Source organism: Malurus melanocephalus, unplaced genomic scaffold (assembly GCF_030028575.1).
Source record: "Malurus melanocephalus ecotype Western Australia unplaced genomic scaffold, MMel_1.1 scaffold_253, whole genome shotgun sequence".
Lineage (NCBI taxonomy): Eukaryota > Metazoa > Chordata > Aves > Passeriformes > Maluridae > Malurus > Malurus melanocephalus.
Genome location: NW_026623485.1, coordinates 433753 through 454962, shown reverse-complemented (window position 1 = coordinate 454962; position 21210 = coordinate 433753). Strand labels below are relative to the sequence as shown.

The window sequence follows — 21210 nt, the reverse complement described above, 5'->3', positions numbered from 1 at the left end:
TGGGGGTGACCCAAAGGGACCCAAAGCTCCTGTACCAGGCAAGGACAGGGAGAGCTGACCCCAAATCCTGAGCAAAAGTGTCTCAGGATGCTGATTTCACTGCAATTAAAACCACATCTGCACCGAAGTCTCTTTGCCCAAATTACTCCAAGCATCCTCTYGTCCTGAGGAAGTTGTGGCAGGGCCAGAAGTTCCAGCAGCTCTTTTGTCACTAGAACCATGGGGACAAGGTTAATTCAAGGTGCTGTGCTGGCTGGAAGGGATTTTCCAGCAGAAAGAATCCTGCTCTGCAGCACAACAACTGCTTTTGTGTCTGGCTCTGGGGTCCCACTCCCTTCCCTGTGCTCCAGCTCGGGTGCCAGGGCTGTGCTGTGTCTCTGRTAATTGTCTCGTTCTCCCTAATTAAACATGCCCAGCTCTAGATAAATTAAGGCAGTAGGTTGTGCGCTCAAAGGCAGTGGATTTTTTTTTTGTTTTCACAGTTAGTGTGGAAGATTAATATATTCCAAGGCGTCAGCCACCAGGTTGCCTTCCATAGCATGACCTCAATTAGAAATTAGTTCAAGGATAAAGAAATTGCTGGGATTCAAACCGATAATCTTGCTCAAAGCTAGCATTTGGTCTCTGAAAAAATTCCATTACTTCTATGCCTGTGTTATGTATTTGTGCCTTTTTCTTCAGATATCCCAGGCTCTGGTCTCAAACCTTTGAAAATCCAGAGGAAACCCTSCAGAAAGACACTGCTATAAATAGTAGAAGATTTTGTCATCCATGTGTCTGGAAATAGTTTCATTCCCTGGTTTGATTTTCAGATAACGTGTAGATGATACACAGGCACTCCCAGCAGCTGTCCCTGAGTTACCTGTGGGTACTGGAGCTTCATGTAATGGCAGCCCCTCAAAACCACAGAAACCTCTTTATATTATTTTTTTGGGGGGTGATAATCTGTAAAATATTAATCTTGTCACCCTACAGCAATGGATGGGAATTATCTTCCAATGAAGCTGAGATTCCTTTTCAGCCTTTTGGATTGTTTGAGGCACACAAAATAAACATAGTGAAGGAACAGCTGAAAATAATAAATTMATTTTATTTCCTGGAAAATAAAAAAGGTGTTGTAATTTTGGGGGTGAACTGGGAGGGAGGGGGGCACAGGATCTGCCTCTGCACCCCACAGGAGCTCTCTGCTCCTTTCTGCTTCATGGTGTAGCCATTAGAGATGGAACTGGTTTCACCACATGTAAAACTCCACAGGTTTGTCACAGCAGAACCATCACAGGTGTCCAGCACCAGCCTGGGCAAATGGCTGCATTTGGGGCTAATTCCTTGGCTGAGATTAAACTCACTGATGCTCATCACCCCTGAGGATGATTTACTTCCTTTCATCCTTCCAGCAGGGAGTAAAAATGCAAAACTTTCAGCTCAGAGGTATTTTTCCAAATAAAATTATCTTCAGCTGTGGTCATCGGTGATTTGGGAGCCCCTGCCAGTGAGATTTTGCCTTGAGCTGATTGCCTTGGCTTGAGCAGCTGAAGAGCACCTGGAAGCTGGCCAGAAATGGCTTTTGATTTTTGCTTTTAAAAGAAAAAGAAATAGTAGAAGAGAACCAAACCAGCATGCTTTGGAAATTCAGAAGTTTTTTGTGATTATTCTCCCTGAGAAGGGAGCCTTCCCATCGGAGGGGACTGACTCTGGGAAGTGAAAAGGAAGCAAAAGGTGGTTTCTGTAATGAAAGGAGCATTTCCATTGTGGCTGAGCCATCATGGAGCTCTGGAGGAGCTGCCTATTCCTTCACCCCAGCACTGCTCTGCCCATGTCTCCCCACCTGCCAGAACCATTCCAGTTTTGTGTTTCTGCTTCTGTGGAAAATCCCCACATGGAGCAGGATGGTGGAACAAACAGTCCCTGTTTTAGTCAGATAATTTCCATGGTGTGTGCTGGGCAGCAGAGGAAGGGGACAGAGGGGTGCAGCACCATTGTGTGCCATCATCTGTGTCTTTCTGGAGGGTTTCCTCTGGATTTTCAAAGGTTTGAGACCAGAGCCTGGGATATCTGATGAAAAAGGCACAAATACATAACACACTACTTTCTGGGTAGTGTGTACACTTTCACCATCACACAGTTTTTCTCCTTCATTTGTCATGAGAACTGGCATTAGATTAATGGTTAAGCCATGGAAGAAATGTAACRCCATGCCAGTCTGATTTATTGACCACTTAGTGCTGATGAAGCTTCAAACAAGAGTCAGACAGATGTTGCAGTTGCATTTTTCTTCATCAAAACCAGCGAGTTTTTGTGTTTAACCACTTGTTGCACCATCTCCTGCTCACCCCCCCAGCAGCAGTGGAGGCATTTCTTGTGCCAGAATGAGGAGGCAGGAGAAGATCACCACAAACAATGATTTGCTGCTGATCATGAGTCTCCTAAAACATATATATACTCTTCATTTGTGTCAAAACATTTCAGTTCACCAAATAGATTGGCATTGGTGAGATTTGTCTGTCTGAGGTCAACTTTGAGACATAGGCATAAGGAACAAACCTGTTTGGTTTGTGTTTATTTTATATGCTTTTATGTATAAAAAGTACAAATTCCAGTGCTGGTCCTCTTGCTTGGGCTGCACTGAAACCAGGACATTCCATAATCCTGACCTGGTTGGTGACAAGGCACAGTGGTGTCCTCACTCCCTTCTTTGAAACTTCCCTGAGAGGTGTATTTACATGAAATCTCTGAAGCATATTACTTTTTATTACTTCATCATCTAGATCACTAATTATGTTAAATTAGCTGATGGAGACTGTTTGGGTGTATGGGTAATCATTTTTACTATCTGAACCTCTCCTGAATTATGCTCGAGGGTTGTGATGTTTCAGACCTCCCCTTCAAGGGGAGGATGTGATGATTTTCCATGTCCTTTGGGGCAGAAGTGCCCTGTGAAAAGGAAGGTTTTGAACATGTCACAGTTGTACACAAAAGGTCCAGCTGTTTTGTCTCCAGTAGAATTTCAGGAATAGAAGAGCCAACTATTTTCTTTGCTTTAGCACTTTTCCAAAACTGCTCTGAAATAAATTGTTAGCTGTTCCTTACAAGATTTCTTTGCCTCTTCCCTGTGCAGTACAACTCTTTTAGCACAGGCTGCAAGAATTTGATACTGCTTTCTCAGAGAATCTTCACTGAGAATCCCCTGCTTGCAGTTCTATCCATGGAGGGGAAAAATGCAAGTTCCTGCTTGCATGTCTCCTAACTTAAAATTGCTTCTTCTCCAGTCAGAGAGATATATCTGATTACTGAGGGGATGCTCTGCATGTTATGGTGCTGTATGATGCCTAAATCTGGCTTACCTAAAACAGAGGCTAGACAAAATTAAGAGAATAAAAAGCAATTCTATTTATTGAAGAGCCTTCGGGTACATTCAGGGCCGTCCTGGCTCACCCAGGTGCTACACCCAGAATGGACAATGGCTCACAGGTTTTTTATAAACCTGTGAGCAGTTTTATAAAGTTTATAAAGTTTTTTCTTTATCAGTTTTGTCCATTTGCACATTGAGGCTTAATCATCTTCAATTACAGCTTCAGGTAATGAAGTCATTTACTCCAAGTTGGCTCCCTCCAATTCACTATTATTTCCATCTCTTGGGGCCTGGGACAGTGAGGTGTCTTTGAATTTTGGGCCTGGAGAGGAATTGTTTTGTCTAAAAATGGGAGAACAGGAGCTTAGCAGTGTAAAGAATTACAGGATTACAGATACATGAAAAATATAGAMGCTAAAATCCTAAAACATCACATACATGGGCACCAGTGGCCTCCCTGCTTCCAGCAACTTCTTAGCCAGCCTGGAGGAGCTGGGAGATGTGACCAACCTCCCCAATTTGGGGATGTGCAGGGTGCTCCCTGTGTGTGTGGGGTGCCCAAGAGGGTCACAGTCACCCTGTGCCCAATGCTGAGTGCCACCCTGGGTGCAGCTTCGGGCACACTGTGTTTTGCCCATCAGAAATTCCCTTTCACAGGTCTCCCTGGTGCACATGTCCTGCTGTGTCCTGTCCCTGTGCTGCTCCAGCTCTCTCCTGCTTTATGAGCAAAATGCTTCCATCAGCACAACCTTTGCAAGCAGATGATGGGTTGTGTTCCTGCTCCCCCTCAGAACAGGGCTCTAACAGCATTAATGAAACATTAGAGTTTTAATTACACCATTATCCTATTTATTTTTATAAATAATTCCAAAGCAGTCATTAAAGTTTGCGAATTTAGGAGTAAATGACTTAAGGGAAAGAAATCATCTCCTCAATCTTGTTATTATCTGTTGAACAATCTCCMTGGGATGCTGTTGGGGAACTGGCAGAGTTGTTGCTGTTGCTGTTGTTGTGATGATTTATTTACTCACAGGGTGGTAACAGAGCTCAGCTCCTGCTCCAGGTGTCAGAGCAGGGTCCCTTTTCCAGTCCCATSGGAGGGAGAGGAGCAGGATTCACTGTGGGATCTGCTGTAGGGTCAGCCTGTGGGAGCCAGCACCTCTCTGTCCTTCTGCAAAGGGCTCTTTTAGTCCCAACTTATAAAAGAGCTTGCAAAGCAAAAACATCTTCAAAAGACAAGGAATTCCAGGCTTGTCTGTAAAGAGCCTTTGGGGTGCTCTGTGATTCTGTTCATAAGCCTCTTTGGCTCTTCCCTCCCTTTTCCTGTCACTGTATGGAGAGCGTGGCTGTTCCTGATGTTCTCTGATGACTTTCTGTATATTCAGAATAGACTAATACRGACCAGAACTGATGGAAGCTTTGTCTCAAATGAACCAAAGGTCCCTTGAACCAAAGTATATCATGTGGTGTTTGTTCTAAGTGCTGTTTGCAGGGTTCTTTTAGGGATTCAGTGTTGCAAGGGCCAGAAAAGAGGTTCATGCTGAGCATAAAAATGGAGTTGCAAGAAGAGGGTCCTCAGGGTGGGGGAAGCCAYGTGCAAACTGTCAGGCCCCATTTTATTCCACCTCTTTCAAAGAATGGCTCTGATCTCGGGGAAATCCGTCACGTTCTGGGGTATGATCATGATGCTTTCTGTCACAGTTTTAATGAGGAAGATAAAGGCAGAGAGCACTGGCCCCCATGGTGTAACTCTTGCTCTGGTGTCCCTGCAGAACCCAGACATTGTGTTGGTGCACTACCTGAACGTCCCAGCCATCGAGGACTGCGGCAAACCGTGCGGCCCCATCCTGTGCTCAATAAACACCGACAAGAAGGAATGGGCAAARTGGACAAAAGAGGAGCTCATCGGGCAGCTCAAACCCATGTGTGAGTATCTGCAGCTGGTTTTGCTTCTTTGCTGTGTATTTTGAGTTTTGTTTCTCTCACAGCCAGCCACTATGCCTGTGAAGGAGTCATTTGTCACCATCCAGCTCAGCTTGCATCTGCATTCACTGTCTCCCCAGTATGGAATGCTTCTGGGATGCATGGTATGAGAGCTGACCAGACTGTCCCCAAAGAGGTCCCCTCTGCACACTGGGGAAAAATTGTGCCAATGTTTTTTCATGTTCTGGGGCTGTTTGGAGGCWCCTGCTCACTGACAGAGAGCCTGTGCAGTATTGGCAGGTGGATTCCCCATTGGGAAGAATGTTTTTCTTCCCAAACATTCCATGTTTGGGTAGCCAGAGTAAGGTGGCCCCATGGAACTGAGTGTTTTGAGTTGGACAGAATTTCCTACAGCTCTGAACTTTGCAGCCTAACGAGAAGGATGCTTAGGTGTGCAGAGTAATGGGGAAATGTGCCCTCAGACAGGCAGTTCTTTGAACCCTCTGCATCTGCCTTGGTGTATAATATTTTCGTTTGCATCACAGTTATATTGTGATTTTCCCYGGAGAGCACATTCCAATATGCACACAAACATCTTTTTGCAATGAAAGAAAAATTAGACATAAAGTGGATCTGTAACAAAGAGAAAATTAACTGCAGGGGCCACGATACCAAATCTGAGTCAACAAATGCCAGGTCTGTTTGTGTCCCTGCCCCCTGCTCATGCCTGGATGCTGGTGTCATGCCCAGCCTCCTGTAATTGGAGGTCACAGCCACAGAGTGCATCCTGATGTGTCCCTGCCATCCGTGAAAGATCAGCCTCGTGCTGTCTGCAGCGTTGGTAATYGGAGTTTGCAGTCCTTTGTTGCATCCTGAACTGTGCAAACCCATGGATTTCTTTWCCACACAAAGCTGGAGGGCAGAAGGGAATAGAGAAAATGACACATTTGCCCCTGGAGCTGATAAACTTGGACAGAAAACTAGGATGTTGGTGTAGCTGAGACTGGACAAGTAYCTTTACATTAAACAGGAAAGGGAGCAGCAGCCTGTTAAAAAATCTGCAGTGCATCAAGAAAATTATGTGAAAACTACAACGAACTCGCCGTAAATTTAATAACACTTGGCTCTTTTATGTCTCAGGAGGGAAGAGTGAAATTCTGCGCAATTATTCAGAGTATATATGCATGTACACGTCTCTGTTTATGGGTACATATCCTGGGAAACACATCCTTAGAAATGCAACTACAATAAAAGCTTTGGATTCTGATCAGACCTAGAAAACAAAGAGGACACGGATAACCGTGTTCGGGGAACGCAGAGGGGCACTGCTCGCCAAGAAGCCATCAGATTTGGTTCCAGTATAGGGTGTGCCATGAAATTCTGGAGCCAAGCACATTAGTTTCATCACATTTTTGCATTAATCACATTCTTTCACAGACTTCACAGTTTGATTGCCTGATGTTTCCAAATTTCTCTGCCCTAAAGCAGATTTGTCAACGGCTTAATCAAAGCCGTTGTGCGTGGTGTCACTGGTGCAGTGACAGTCTCACCCTTTTACCTGTTCTGTGTTGGGGTTTGTTGTGTTTTATTCCTCTGGACTTGGAAGCTGTGTGGGGTTTTTGTTGATTCTTTTGTTTCCTTGGTTTCTGTTTTCYGTAAGAATGTCACATTTAAGGGGAGTTGGTGATGATTACAGCCGGGGTGTGTGTGGAGGTGCAAGGCCTCTGTACCTGCAGGGAGATTTTTGTTTCAGATCACTGATGTCATTCAGGATTAGGGCAGAGAAGCTGATACCAGTTGTGCCTTTGGTGAAAATGCTTCCTCCTGGTCAAAGGTTGGTGCCAGTGTCCAGCTCTTGACTCGTGACTGTTTGTTCAAGTCCTACTCAGYCCAGGCTGGAGTCAGGTTTTAAAGCTGTTGACCTCTGTCAGGTATCAAAGCTTTTCTCTCAGGATTGAGGGTAGCACAGTCAATGGTGTGGCAGCAGTGGTGTGAGAGCATGTTCTCTTGGCCATGTGTGCCTGGAGAACTAAAAGCAATGTGGCAGATGGCTGGCAGGGTGAGCGGCATCRCTCCTGGAGCCTGAGCCAGACAAATACATCAAACTGTTTTTCCTGAAATGCAGAGAGACCCTGGCTGGGATGGTCGGGGAGTTTGTTGACATTTCTTGCGTCCATAATTCACTCAGCTCCCTCTTCCTTCCCTGCTGCATCATCCCAAAGTCAGTCCAGGCTTCAGGAAGTTTTCAGCAGYATCAGGGACAGTCATGAGCTGCTGTAGCAGCCTCATCACCCCCATGAGCAGAGCAGGRCACTGAACTCTGGATACTGAGATGTGGCTTCTGCCTGGTCCTGAAAGACATCTCTGAACCCAGAGGGAGCTTCTTGGYTGGCTGCATGGGTAATGTTTGCTTYTTCTGTGACTGTGCTTGTACTGGTGCTTACAGATTAAAAAAACACCTTTTTGAACTGGCCACAGAGCTCTGAGAGCTTTGTGGAAACAGCATTAACTTGTTCTAACATAGCTGGTGTGTGAACTAATTAAGAGACTGAAATGAACCCATCTGAACATCCACRAAAGGTAAATGCTGTAGATGCTCTAAGGATTTGAGGTTTTCTTAACACCTCCAGCTGAGTAGAGACTGTAAATAATTAATTAATTAGCCTGACTTCAGCTTTCATGCTTCAGGCTTTGGATTTTTGCTTTAGTTCTCATCTATTTGTCACCTGCCTTCGTGCTGGGATGTYCCTGACCCCCTGATTGACCTCCTTGGACCATCACTCTTGGCTTATCAGACCTCARTTTGTCAGTCCTCAAGACTGAAGTGTGTGTGCCTCATACACATGACCTCCCACAGGATGATTCCTCTCTCCTTGCAGAGAGGGGCCCCTCATCTCAGAGGTGTCAGCAAGGTCAGGGAGCCCCAGGGAAGGCTGTGACACCTCCACTGATGGCAGACCTGAGATAATCCAGCTGTTGGGAGCATCTCAGCTGGGTTTCTCAATCAAAAGGATTGTCGTGTGTGTGTGTTGCTTTGGTATGAATGCAACTTTTGGGGACATTTGTGYACAGTGAATAGCTGTAATATATGAAAATTCTGCAGGAATGTTGTCCGAGACACCTGTAAGTCATTTCAGGATGCCTGGTGTGAAGAATGAGCCTCAATTTGGGTTGCTTTCAATTTCCCCCCCTCTTGTGCCCCGTTACAGTCTTGCTTTGAGATTTCTCTGAACAGATTAGCAGATGTCCTTAGAGGCATCTGGTGGTAAAAGCAAATTCAGTGGCAGAATCCATCACAGCAGAATTCTGTATATAAACTCCATATGATCAGCAAATTGTGGGCCAGCTCATGTTGGGGGTTTCTCCAAATCATCCCCTTTTGGCTCTCTCATCCTTCAGCTGGCAAAGTACAACTTACAAGCTCACAGCTGGTGCTACGTTGCAATCCTTGTTCCAGGTCCACTATAATTAAGAGCTATCATCCTTTCAGAGGAAAAGCTTTTTGCATTCCTCTGCTGCTRGGAACTGAGGGCTTCTGTTTGTGCTGCCTGCACGCAGCCACAGCTGGGGAAGCTGCAAGTTCTGCCTGTGCCCATCAGTCAGGGGGCATGGGCTGCTCTTTCCTTTCCCCAAATTCCCTAATTTTGTGTAAGTGAACCCATCAGACYTCCTGGAGGTGACCTTGACCTGTGTTGTCATCGCTGGAGAAGGCACCAAATGCCTGTAGCTCAGAACAAAACTCAAATAGCAGCAATTGGCATTAATGCAGTTTGAAGAATTGAGTTGTTGGGAGTTCTATCTTGACTTGAATTTATATTCAATTTCAGTAAATCTGTTTAAGGAGTGGGGTTATATTTMATCTTAAAAGATCAGTTGTACAAAAATGCTACACGGGACAATTTTTACAATTCCCCAAGCAGTTTGTCAGAGCTCCAAAATGCTCCTCAAAGGGAACTGAAGCTTGCCAGCTTAGCTCAGCTGACCACGTAAAAAGCAACGTGGATTCTTTAAAAAGACATTGGGGTTARTATTGCTGACATCCAGTTTTACTGCGATACTCTGAATTTTTATTAAAAAGAGAACATGATAGAAGGTGCTAGATAGATTCTTATATCYCACCTTCCACTTGGACTTTGAGTACCCCTGTTCACATGGGCAGCATCAGCCACCTGCTCATCAGCCACCTGCTTGGCTTCTCATCTTTGCCAGCCCTTCCACTTCTGCAGGTGTGCAGCTCGAAACAGGAGTTCCACACCAGAATTACACTTTGCCTCTCCGAGGTCTGAGGTGTTCTTTCTGTCCCCAGAGGAAGCTTGTTCCCGTGCCTGTACGGGCCACTCTGTAGGAAAAATTATTTCCCTTGTGGCTGAGTTTTACCTGCTGTAGAAAATCCCACTTTGCCAAAAGGACAAAATTAGAACTGTGTTTCAGCTGGTGCCTTTTAGCTGGGTTTGGAGACACCAAAGGAAAATAATCCCACAGAGTGCTGAGAGCAGTCCAGTAGGAACCCACCRTTAGCAGTAAAGGAAACTAACTTGAGGAAACCTAAACCAAATAGTTTCCTCACCCCCTTAAACTTGGGTATTAAACCAGATGCAGTGATTGCCCATCCTCTCTGAGGTTATAAGCGCACCAGCCTTGTTTCCTGTTCTTCCTTAGTATTTTATGTCCCCTGTTAACGCTTGGCTGTAGTGACTGTAGACCCAATTGCAGAGCATCTGCAGAGGTGTCGGTCCACATCTCCCGGGCAGCGCCACCCAGATGGGAAAGCCTGGGGACGGAGGGCTGGGAGCGCCGGGAAGAGCTCTGGGAAGAAGGGCTGGGAATCCTGGAAAGAAGGGCTGGGAGTCCTGGGAAGGGCCCAAGGACTGCTCCGTGACGGCTCCATGTGACCCGGGGCAGCGGGACGCGCGGTCCCGATCCCGGTGCTGGTCCCGATCCCGGTGCTGGTCCCGATGCTGATCCGCTCCCGGTGCCTGTCCCAACGCTGGTCCCGGTGCCGATCCCAATGCTGATCCCAATCCCGGTCCCGATCCCAATGCTGATCCCAGTGCCGGTCCCAGTCCCGGTGCCGATCCCAATGCTGATCCCGGTCCCGGTGCCGGTCCCGGTGCCGGTCCCGATCCCATCTTGATCCCGATCCCGGTCCCGGTGCCGATTCTAATGCTGATCCCAATCCCCGTCCCGATCCCATCGCTGATCCCGATCCCGGACCCGGTCCCGATCCTAACGCTGGTCCCGATCCCGGTCCCGATCCCTGTGCCGGTCCCGGTGCCGATCCCGATCCCATCGCTGATCCCGATCCCGGTCCCGATCGCAACGCTGATCCCGATCCCGGTCCTAACACTGATCCCGATCCCATCGCTGATCCCGGTCCCGGTCCCAATCCCAATCCCAACGCTGATCCCGATCCCGGTCCCGGTCCCGGTCCCGGTCCCGTTCCTTATCCGCTGGCGCCACCTGGCGGTCGCGGGGCGCCGCTCGCGGTGCTCTCGGCAGGAGGAGGAAGAGGAGGAGGGGGAGGATGGCGATGGCGATGGTGATGGTGATGGTGATGGTGATGGTGACGGTGATGGTGATGGTGCCCTTGAGCCGCAGCCGGAGGAGGGCGAGGACCGCACAGGAGCAGCGGGAGAGGTGGCTTCCACTCCGCTGCTCCGTGTGCGAGCAGCCTTGGATTTCACACACGGGTAAATCGGGGCAGGAGCCCCGCTCTGAGCGGCTTCAGAAGAGCSGTGTCCTGCTGGTGCCCTCCAAGGGCCGCTGGACAGCACGTCTGCCCACTCCCTGTGAGCATCCCACCGCATCTGAGCAAGCCTTCAAGGAAAAGTGCTGCTTTGGAAGACAGACATCCCTTTTAAGAACAGCTCAGAGCAAAATGCCCCGGTGAGTCCGTGCAGGACATTARCATTCAGGGGGTGTCACTGCTGTCCCCAGCAGTGAGGCTCAGGTAAACCTGTCCTTCACAACCAGTAACGAGTGGAAATGGAAGGCTGGAAAATCAAAGCTAAACTCTGTGTGGGTGTCTGAGTACGAAAGGATAAATCTAATGGAAATMTCCTTCAGCCAAACTGAGAAATCAGAGCAGGGCTTTACTTCTGTTAACAGAAACACAGGGAAAATTGAAGGGACAAGGCTGCCATTTCCAGTTGACCATCGCCATGGAAACGTCTCTCAGTGTCAACATTTGGTGGAGCAGGATGTGGGCAGAGAGGCAGSAGTGGGCAGTTGGACAAAGGACCTGCTCACACTCCCAGCAGCAATTTGGGGTTTTCTAAAGCACTTTGTGTGGGTCAGGAGTGGCTGAGGGCAGGACTTCTGACACGGAGGTTTTCAGCAGGCTGTAGAGATACATCAGGAGAGAGAGGCAAACAGAAACCTGACCTTGATGATTCCAGATTTYCAGCTCTATCAGTCTATCCAACTTATCTGTTCCATGAGGGAGCTTTCATTGTTGTACCCAAGTAACAAAAGACGTAACAAATTGGGGCAGAGGAACAGGATGTAAAGTAAAGGGAATGGCTTCATCATGCACTGTACATGTATGTGTAAGCTGTGTTCTGGAGGGTGATATGGAAGAGCGAGGCCTTTGGATCAAAACCAGGAATTATAAAATGTTTGAAGTGGCAGAGAGAAATGTCTGAGAACATTCAGAAAGGGTGAAATGATCCGATTTAAATGTGGAAGAGTATTTTAGGGACAAGTTATGCTTAGGGTAGAGAAACCACAGGGAGGGAAATGGGGAAAGAGCTGATGGTGCTGTTGGGTCTCGAGTGAAGATGAGACAGGTGATGGGGAGGAGGAAGATACCTGCAAGACAGGAGGACTGCAGGCCTGGAAATGGTGAAGGACTGAGTACCACCCGCAGCAGAAGGAGGCAGAAATAGCAGGGTGTTGTAAGAAACCCGGACAATCATGTGTTTCTGTGTGCAGGCTTCTCTCAGATTCTGAGCTACCTTTTTGCTGGAAATTCAGATTATCTTTCATCCCTTTGCTCCTGATGGTCAAAGTCCTGCCAGTGCTAATGAACAAGGAGATGCTGGGCCACTATCAGAAAGTCATTTTTATTGTTGCTTTTTCTTCAAAAGGGAAGAAAGAAAAGAAGGGTAAGGGCCCAAGTTCACAGAAAGAGATTGGAGCAGCATAAGCACTCTGAGTTGTGGACGTTCCCCCAGCCTCACTTCTCTCCTTTGAGCTCCCAGTGAAGCACCAGTAGCTCTGCGTGGCTGCRCTGCCTCGTGCTGCAGGCACTGTGCAGAGGGTGTGTGGCAGGCGGAATTTGTTGCTGCTGTAATGCAGCAGCTTTTAGACCCCTCCATGCTATCACTGAAGAGGAAAGTGTTGAAGCAGTTCACAGCTTTCATTTTAAATTATCAGCAAATGCAGCAGAAGTCTGAGCAGGAATCCGGATTAAAATCCTTTCCAGAATTTCTGCTAAGCTTCGGACTTTTTTTTTTTTTTCTTTTGTGTTCATATATTATGGCTATATTTAATCAAACASAGTTCTACAGTGGTTTCACTTTTTGAACCACTAAGAACCAGGAAGAGTATGTGTGCATGCTTTTTATTAGCCTTCCTTTCATAATGCACTTTCTTCCCTATAGAAATCTCCTTTCCTGCTGATTCATTATGTGTCAGGAAGCCAAGCGTGACATGTTAAAAGCCATCTTGATAGTGTTTGGTATTCAGTACTAACAATTCACCAGGCACACAGGAGTCTTTCTTTAAAAGAGGGAGGAAGAAAATCTGCATATTGGATGTGCCAAGATAGTGGATAATTTGCATTAAGCATCCAGACATTCTTTTTTTTGCAATCTGTCACCCTTCACTGGTTTTTTATTTTATAACCTTCATAGCATACGGGGAACATAAGTACTAAAAAAAGTGTCACCACGTGGACAGAAGCTGGATCCAGAGCCCTTTAGGATCAGCTGAAGCAAGGCTAGAGAAGGACCTTTCCTTAGCAGCAATTGATCCTCAATGGGACTTTGCTATGCTGGAAGGACCTGAAAATAATAGGCCTGGTCCTTTAAGTACCCRGCTATAAAGCTGTCCATTATGCCTTAGCTTCCAGCTCACAGCTTGATTCAGACTTAGGAACCATCATCATGAATACACAAACCCTGAGCCATGATTCACTTCYCAGACTTGCCCCCACGATGCTCTGCTCATCCCAGGATTTAGCAGCAGCAGGGAGCAGCGCTGCCATCCTGCTGTAACTGAGACTTTCTGTACCCAACAACACAGACACCAGCTCACTTTTTTAGCAAGGCGTTTCTGAAGTAATGAGAAATGACTTCATGCWAAGTTTCTCAACAATAATTACAGTTCAGTAACTTTTGTGTCATACAGTTGAAAGTGTCCAAAATACCTGACTGCATTCTAATCTCACTGACAATGTATTTTTTGTATTTTTTTGCTATTTGAACATCACTATTATTAGACATAATATCACAGGTGACAGAATAATGTATCTTAAATAATAAAATGAATGTGAGCAGAGGTAGTGAAGTGGCAAGTGTGTCTAACTTAAACTTAAACATAATAACAGAGACTGAGWGTTAAGAGGAAATTCAAAACTGTGAATGTACTAGAAAGCAGAATCTGTTGGGTACAATAACAATAAATGTGGTCATCAAACAAACATAGAGGGACTTATTACTAAACTATCTGCAGCACTTTCAGTAGTGATATGGGGAAGAATACTTGTAAACCTTATTTACAGCATTTCTGCAGGTTATCCAGCCTGGCCAATAGAAATGTGAATTCTGCAATATAAAGCTAGACCAARATGAGATGCTGTTAGACAAAGTGACATTAGTGGGTGATGAAGCAACAGAGCAACAGGTAACAAAAAAAGCAATGAAACTGCTTCACAGAGCAGATCCAGGAGCTCTGCTCCACCAGCTGCATTGACACACTCAGTGAGCAGCATCAAAGAGGACAACAGGAGATTGTTCACAGGATATGCTGCCCCTGGAACGACAGTCATTAGATGTCACAAATGTGTCTTCATTTGCTTCTGATCTCCTTGCATGATGCTGCTTTTGGCTTCTGCCCCAGCCTCTGGCTCTACAGGAGCATCAGCCCAACCTGCTGTTGCCAGGATTTCACCCCATCACATCAGGGACTTTCACCATGCAGGGATCTGTGTATTTACTACAAAGCCTGAGTCCATGGGACTTTWATGTTTGATTTGGTATATTCTGGTTAAGGATTTTAGAATGCAACATGCAAGGAATGTGTCTTGATAGACTATGGTAAAGACATATCTGAAAAGAAGCTGCCAGCATGAGGACACCTTGGAAATTATGTTGTCACTTACCAGCACTTTCCAAAATCAGCACATGAGCTCTGTTGCATTTATAGGGTAAATAAATAATATGCACATATAAGTTGCTTAGAGACACATTAAAAGAGACAGAAGATGCTTTGAGTCAGTTGTTATGGATAAAATATTTTATAAGTGCTATTTCCATTGTAAGTCAGSTTGCAAATATCACAGTTATAGGACATTCTGCACCTATAATATTCTGAGAGGGAGCCTTTATTCAAATCGTGTATCTGCATGCAGTCTAGCATTCTTATTTAAATAGCTAATGGGTYCAGAGAGTTCCCAAGAAAAGAGCTTCAGTTTGCAACATGTTCTGTAACATCACCCACCTGTCCRTTTTCCCAAATTGCTAAAAGGTCATCCAAGTCTGAGGAGGAACTCACACAGTGTCTGTTAGTCACTCCCAAAAAATGAGTCAGCCTTCACTGCTGCCACCCTGGATCTGACAATGAAGACCTGGCAGAAGGCTTGCATTTGCTGTTACCCTGGTGTATTTTTGGCTGCTGATTTTACTATGAAGCTGATTTTGTTTTCATATTAGACAGAAACAGATTCCAAAACACTCTTTGGAATTAGACTACTTCACTTCAATGGCACCAAGTCTTTTGTTGGTTTTGGGTTTCCAGTGAAGGTTCCAAGCAYTGCAGAGAGTTACTACAGTGCACAGTCCCTGTTAGCAGCAGATTGAAATTGAGCCAGATACTCTACTGAGGGATTTTTCCTCTATATATACCTAATTCAGGAATTGTATTTGGAAGCCTGTCGATACCAAGGAGCAGAGAATAATAAACCAGTAACCATTATTGTTGCTTTTTACAGGTCTCCTTTCAATTCTGACAGAAAGCAGCAGGAATGGATTTCTGTTGGTCGTTTGGAGTGGCTTTTGATGGTTTTGGCRTGGTTTTGCAGTTTGTGATGGGAAATTTTACTGTTCTCTTTGCAGTTCATGGCATCAAGTGGACATGCAGCAATGGCAACAGCAGTTCAGGGTTCTCAGTGGAACAGCTCGTGCAGCAGATCCTCGACAGCCACCAGACCAAGCCCCAGCCTCGAACACACAACTGTCTCTGCACTGGTACCTTGGGTGAGTACCTCGGGAGGGCACAGAGTGACTCAGCTTCACCCAGACTGGGAGCAGGGTTTGTGCWACTGAGGTGCTAAAAATGCTGTCTCATGGAACATTGGGACACAATGAACTCAGAGCTGACAGGAGAAGTCTTGAGCATAAAAAGATGCATCTGGAACTTCTGGGAAAAAGGTCAGTGCTTTCTAATAAATGCACTCGAAATATGACCTGCTCARAAAGGTATATTTTCTTATACTTGTGCAAATTCTGTTACCAAAGCCTCAAAATCTAATGTTCTTCCAGCTTCACCCTCTGAATTCCTTGCTCTGCAGCTCAATTTTTTGGAGAAGTGCTCAGGTGGTTAATTATAAGATATCACTAGGATAAGACAGGTCTTATTTAGGTATCATGAAATACAGATCTCTTTCCTGTTAAAGTAGGTGACTTTGTTTTGAATGACACTACAGCAGCAAGAAACAGCATCCTTAGTTTTAGCATTTCCCAGAGACAGTGGGAAGCAAAGTGATTCACTTTCCAACTCATCTGCTTYAAAGCTGCTCCTGCCTAGCACTTCGGTCAAGTAAAGTATACGACACATTAACTAGTCTTTAGCAAAACTTATAAAGGAAAGTTGTCAGTGCTTCAAAGGGTTTATTTTTGCTTCTTTTCTTGAGCAGTTGCATTATACAATCAAGGCTTATATAGGAATGATGACCTCTGAAATACCTGAGTTTGGATTAAAATTCACCCCTTAAGGCTCAGCATTTGATCCAGGCTTGCAGATCTGAACACGAATCCTTTTATTCTTCCCTTTGATGTTTTGTCTTGTGCTAAGTCTGCTCAGTGCTTTTTAACATAACAGTATTGCTTTGTTTTGTAACTGGCTTGCACATTGACACACACATTCCCAATTCCTCACTGTCATCCACAAATACAGCGGTGTGAAAGCCTTTCCCTTGTTCCTGTTCATTTCTATACCTAGGAGAATAGAGAGATTTAATATTGTATTTAGTCTCAAAAGCACTRTCTTGAACTACTTTAAGTGACCTCATTCAAATCTTGAGTACATAATAGAAAAGTTCCTGTTCAAGGGCAAGGAACAAAAGATTTAGCAAATTGCAGTGGCTATATGGATACTTTATTTTGCCCAGAGGATGGCATTTGTAATTGTAGTCATGAGCTATAGGGAGGAGGCTTCTTCCCCTCTTCACTCACGTTAAAGTTCTGTAATTAATGTTCTTACYTCATTCTAGGGAAATTAATCAATTAAGGAAATAAACATCAAAAATTTATAGGCTGCTGTTCTTTAAACAGCAAAAGCAGTCCCTGCACCAGAGTTTGTGACTAAGGTGTCTTTGCAGACAGAATTGTTTACTTCATCCTGCCTGACTCCAAGCTCTCAGGAATGCAGATGATGTTACCTTCTGTCAGGCCAGCAAAGGTGCTGGCTGTCTTAATTCATGCAGGATTGCCTTCTGGTGGCCCTTGCTTGAACATTTTTCAGTGGCTCCAGTGCTGACTGTGTGCTCTCTGTGCTCCTCTCAAGAGTACAACATGTCTGTTTGTCAGTATAGGAATGGCTGAGAGTCAGAGAAGTGCATCACCATCCTTATGGGAGGGCAAGAATGCTTTGTATGGCTAATGGGTCACTTCTTTAATAATCTGAATGGCAACTGTAAGACACAGTGATGACAGGAAGATGTGGGCTACAGTCTAGGCACAGGGTGATGCCAAGGACAGGGACATGATGTGGCATCTGTCACCTCTARATTACTGATCAGCATCCATGCCCCAAGAGTGGCTGTCAAACTTCCTGACATCAGCCAGCGTAGAGTGCTGAGCATCTGTGTTCCAGGGGCTGAGGTCTTGTCCRTGGGGCAGATGGACCAGGGCCCTCTGCCTCAGCTGACAACAGCAGTGAGATTGGGCACATTTAAATAACTCTGAAACTTGTCRCAGACACCATTTCCTCTGGCTTGATAGGGCAGGGAGGAAGGGGGGCAGGTGCTACRTGGGGTGGGGGTAAGGGTGCCCATGTGCCTGTTGTGAGGTTGATGTTGTTGCACACACTGGATCTGTGCATTAGACAGGACCAGTATTTCTGGCACTGGTCAGAAATTTGTTTTATTTCCATGGTCTGTCCTGCTCTCTCATGTGTGTGCTCACTCACACTCACACATGTATAAATAAATATAGCTGTCCCTTACTACAGCCATGAGATACACAGCTAGCATTGTCCTGATTTGTATTCACTGAACAGCAAATGTTGTTGTTTTCTGGCACAGGGGCAGGAAGCAGTGTGCATCACAAGTGTAACAGTGCCAAACACCGCATCATATCACCAAAGGTTGAACCAAGGACAGGTGGGTACAGCGCTCATTCAGAGGTACAAAATAACGATGTCTCTGAAGGCAAGAACGAGCACAGTCATGGCAAGGCCTCCAGCCGGGAGAAGAGAAACGGCAAAGTGGCGAAACCAGTGCTGCTCCATCAAAACAGCACTGAGGTTTCTTCCACCAACCAGGTGGAGGTCCCTGACACGACCCAGAATTCTCCTGTGTCCATCAGCAGTGGGTTAAACAGCGACCCAGATATGGCAGATAGCCCAGCTGTCACTGGTGTGTCCAGTATGGCTGTAGCATCAGTTATGGGAAGTTTGTCACAAAGTGCCACCGTATTTATGTCAGAAGTCACCAGTGAAGCTGTGTACACCATGTCACCCACCTCTGGCCCAAATCAACACCTTCTGTCCTCAGATGCAGCTGCACAAGGACTGGTACTTGCTGTGAGTTCAGATGGACACAAATTTGCTTTTCCAACAACTGGCAGTTCAGAGAGCTTGTCGATGCTACCCAGCACTGTCTCCGAGGAACTTGTGCTCTCCACAACTTTAGAAGGAAATAGAAAAATTCCAGAAACCACCATGAATTTTGACCCAGACTGTTTTCTTAACAATCCCAAGCAAGGGCAGACTTATGGTGGAGGAGGTATGAAAAGTGACAGCATCAATACCAACATTAGGCAGTCACCCACAACAGAACGTAGCTTCAACTTCAATACAACCCTCACAAAAGAAATTAAAACCGAGGACACATCTTTTGAACAACAGATGTCCAAAGAAGCATTTTCCTCCACTTCTGCATCTAACACTCTCACACTCAGTACTGGTTCAGGTTTACTTCCRTCTGGAGGAGGTCTGAGCCCAAGTACCACCCTGGAGCAGATGGATTTCAGTGCCATTGACTCCAACAAGGACTATTCTTCCAGCTTCAATCAGACCGTCCAGAGCCCTCAYGTCCATCAGACCCCTTCCCCCAGCTTCTTTCTGCAGGATGCCAGCAAACCTCTTCCCCTTGAGCAAAACACTCACAACAATTTGAATGACACAAGTAGCTCATTTGTGAACACGTTAGGAATCTCCAGTGTGAAAACAGAGTCCTCSTCCCAAACCACTTCCAACTGTAATGGCACAGTGGAAACCAGAATAGAGTCCAGCTCTTCTCTCCAGCTCATGCAGTTCCAAGCAAACTTCCAGGCTATGACTGCAGAAGCTGAAGTTCCCATGGAGACCTCCCAGCAGGCAGAAGGAAATGAAAATCTACTTAAATCAGGGGATCTTCAAGCCTGCAACACAGAACACTACTTGCAGCCTGAGGCCAATGGGGGTATCAGGAAYGGGAACAACCTCCCTATCCTCCAAGGAAACATGGTACAAGGACTCTATCCTGTGGCCCATCCTAGCTTAAATAACTCCTCCAACATGGARCTTAACTTGGACCACTTTGACATCTCCTTCAGCAACCAGTTCTCTGATCTAATTAATGATTTCATATCRGTAGAAGGTGGGAGCAATGCTCTCTATGGACACCAGCTGGTGTCAAGTGACAGTGCTGGACTGTCTCAGCCTGAAGACAGTAACAGAGCAACATACAACCAGGCCGAGATGTGCATTCCTTGCTGCAGCCCTCAGCAAGCCAACATGCAGCTCAGCAGCACGGAGAACGGAGCCAGCACCATGGCATACATGCACGTGGCCGAGGTGGTCTCGGCAGCTGCGGCACAAGGCACTTTGGGGTTGCTGCAGCAGAGTGGGCGCTTGTTCATGGTGACAGATTATTCACCAGAATGGTCTTATCCTGAGGTAAGTCCAGGGCTTTTATTGGCTGATGTTTCCTGCTTTACCTTTCGTGTCTTTGTTAATAAGGGAAGGGTTTAGTTATAGCTTTGAAAAGCCTTTTAAAATATTTCTCTTCAAGTCAGAGCATTCAAGGGCGTTTGCATGTCTGAGTGTAATTTTAATTAAGCGCTTCATTATCCTGACAGGGCCCTTTCTTCACTTAGGAAGCATCTGAACAGAAAGGTATTGTTTCATTGAAAGCAAAGTCTTTCACACAAGACAGCTTCATGGTGCTACCTAGGCCCAACAGAGAAGGAGTTTGCAAACTGGAGCTGTTCCTTAAATTTGTCATTGATGTTCTCAGTAGAGTAATTCAAGGCCTGCACTGCCTTAAWGAGTTCAGCATTTCCCTCCATCTCTCTGACTTCCAAAATCAGTCACATGCCCGTCCCAAAAGTTGAAAATGGCAGCAGCACAGACTTTGCTGATGTGACATTATGCATGAGGACAGAGGCTGTTTGAGCCACGAATGGGAAGAGAAGGTTGTTTTGAATTAAAAAAAAACCCCAAGGGTTTTTTGTTTGCATAAGCCCGGCCCTGGAGCGCTGTCTGGTACGGAGGTGTGCAATGCTGCCCAGGGCCGGGCTCCCAGCGGCCCCGCCAGGGTGATGGGGCCATGCCGGGCATTCCCGGCCTTCACCGAGCTCGGCAGGCCGGGCCCGGTATTGGGAGGGCTGCGGGAGGCTGGGACCGGCCCTGGGCTGAAACCGGCACCGGGCTGAGGTGGGCACCGGGCTGAGGCGAGTATCAGGCTGGGACAGCACCGGCCTGAGGCGGGCACCGGGCTGGGATAGGCACCGGCCTGAGGCAGGCACCGGGCTGAGGCGGGCACCGGGCTGAGGCGGGCACAGGGCTGGGGCGAGTATCACGCTGGGGCGGCACCGGGCTGAGGCGGGCACCGGGCTGGGGCGGGTACCGGGAGTGCTGTACTGTGCCCGGCAGTGTCGCTGCCGGCGGCGGCCGCCCGGGGGCAGCACGGCCGCGGGGAAGGGAAGGGAAGGGAAGGGGCTGAGGCGGGCCCGGGGCCGGTCGCTGTTCGACCGCGCTCCTCATTCCCATGGCGTCTCCTGTCATGGTTGCGTTTCTCCCTTTTTTTCCCTCACAGGGAGGAGTAAAAGTCCTGATTACCGGYCCGTGGCAGGAAGCCAGCAATAATTACAGCTGTCTGTTTGATCAGATCTCAGTGCCTGCATCTTTAATTCAGCCAGGGGTACTGCGCTGCTACTGCCCAGGTAAGGAGCACTGTTCTCCTGCATCTGGTGGTTTCAGAGCCTGATCATGTCATGTACATGTCCTGACCCACTGCCAAATGCAGGACATTGAACAGCTTTTCCTTTTTCTTTGACCTATTTAGTGTGAGA

The 21210-nt window shown here is 46.6% G+C and overlaps 1 protein-coding gene across 3 annotated transcripts in view; it reads left to right on the top strand.

Moving 5' to 3' along the window:
* CAMTA1 (calmodulin binding transcription activator 1) overlaps positions 1-21210 on the top strand; it is a 233463-nt gene that overhangs the window by 172255 nt on the left and 39998 nt on the right. For all 3 annotated transcript variants that reach the window (XM_057375572.1, XM_057375573.1, XM_057375574.1), the window contains 3 exons: positions 5122-5275; positions 15550-15690; positions 17958-19813. In XM_057375572.1, coding sequence (XP_057231555.1) covers positions 5122-5275; positions 15550-15690; positions 17958-19813 — 2151 coding nt within the window. The remainder of the gene's footprint in view (positions 1-5121; positions 5276-15549; positions 15691-17957; positions 19814-21210) is intronic.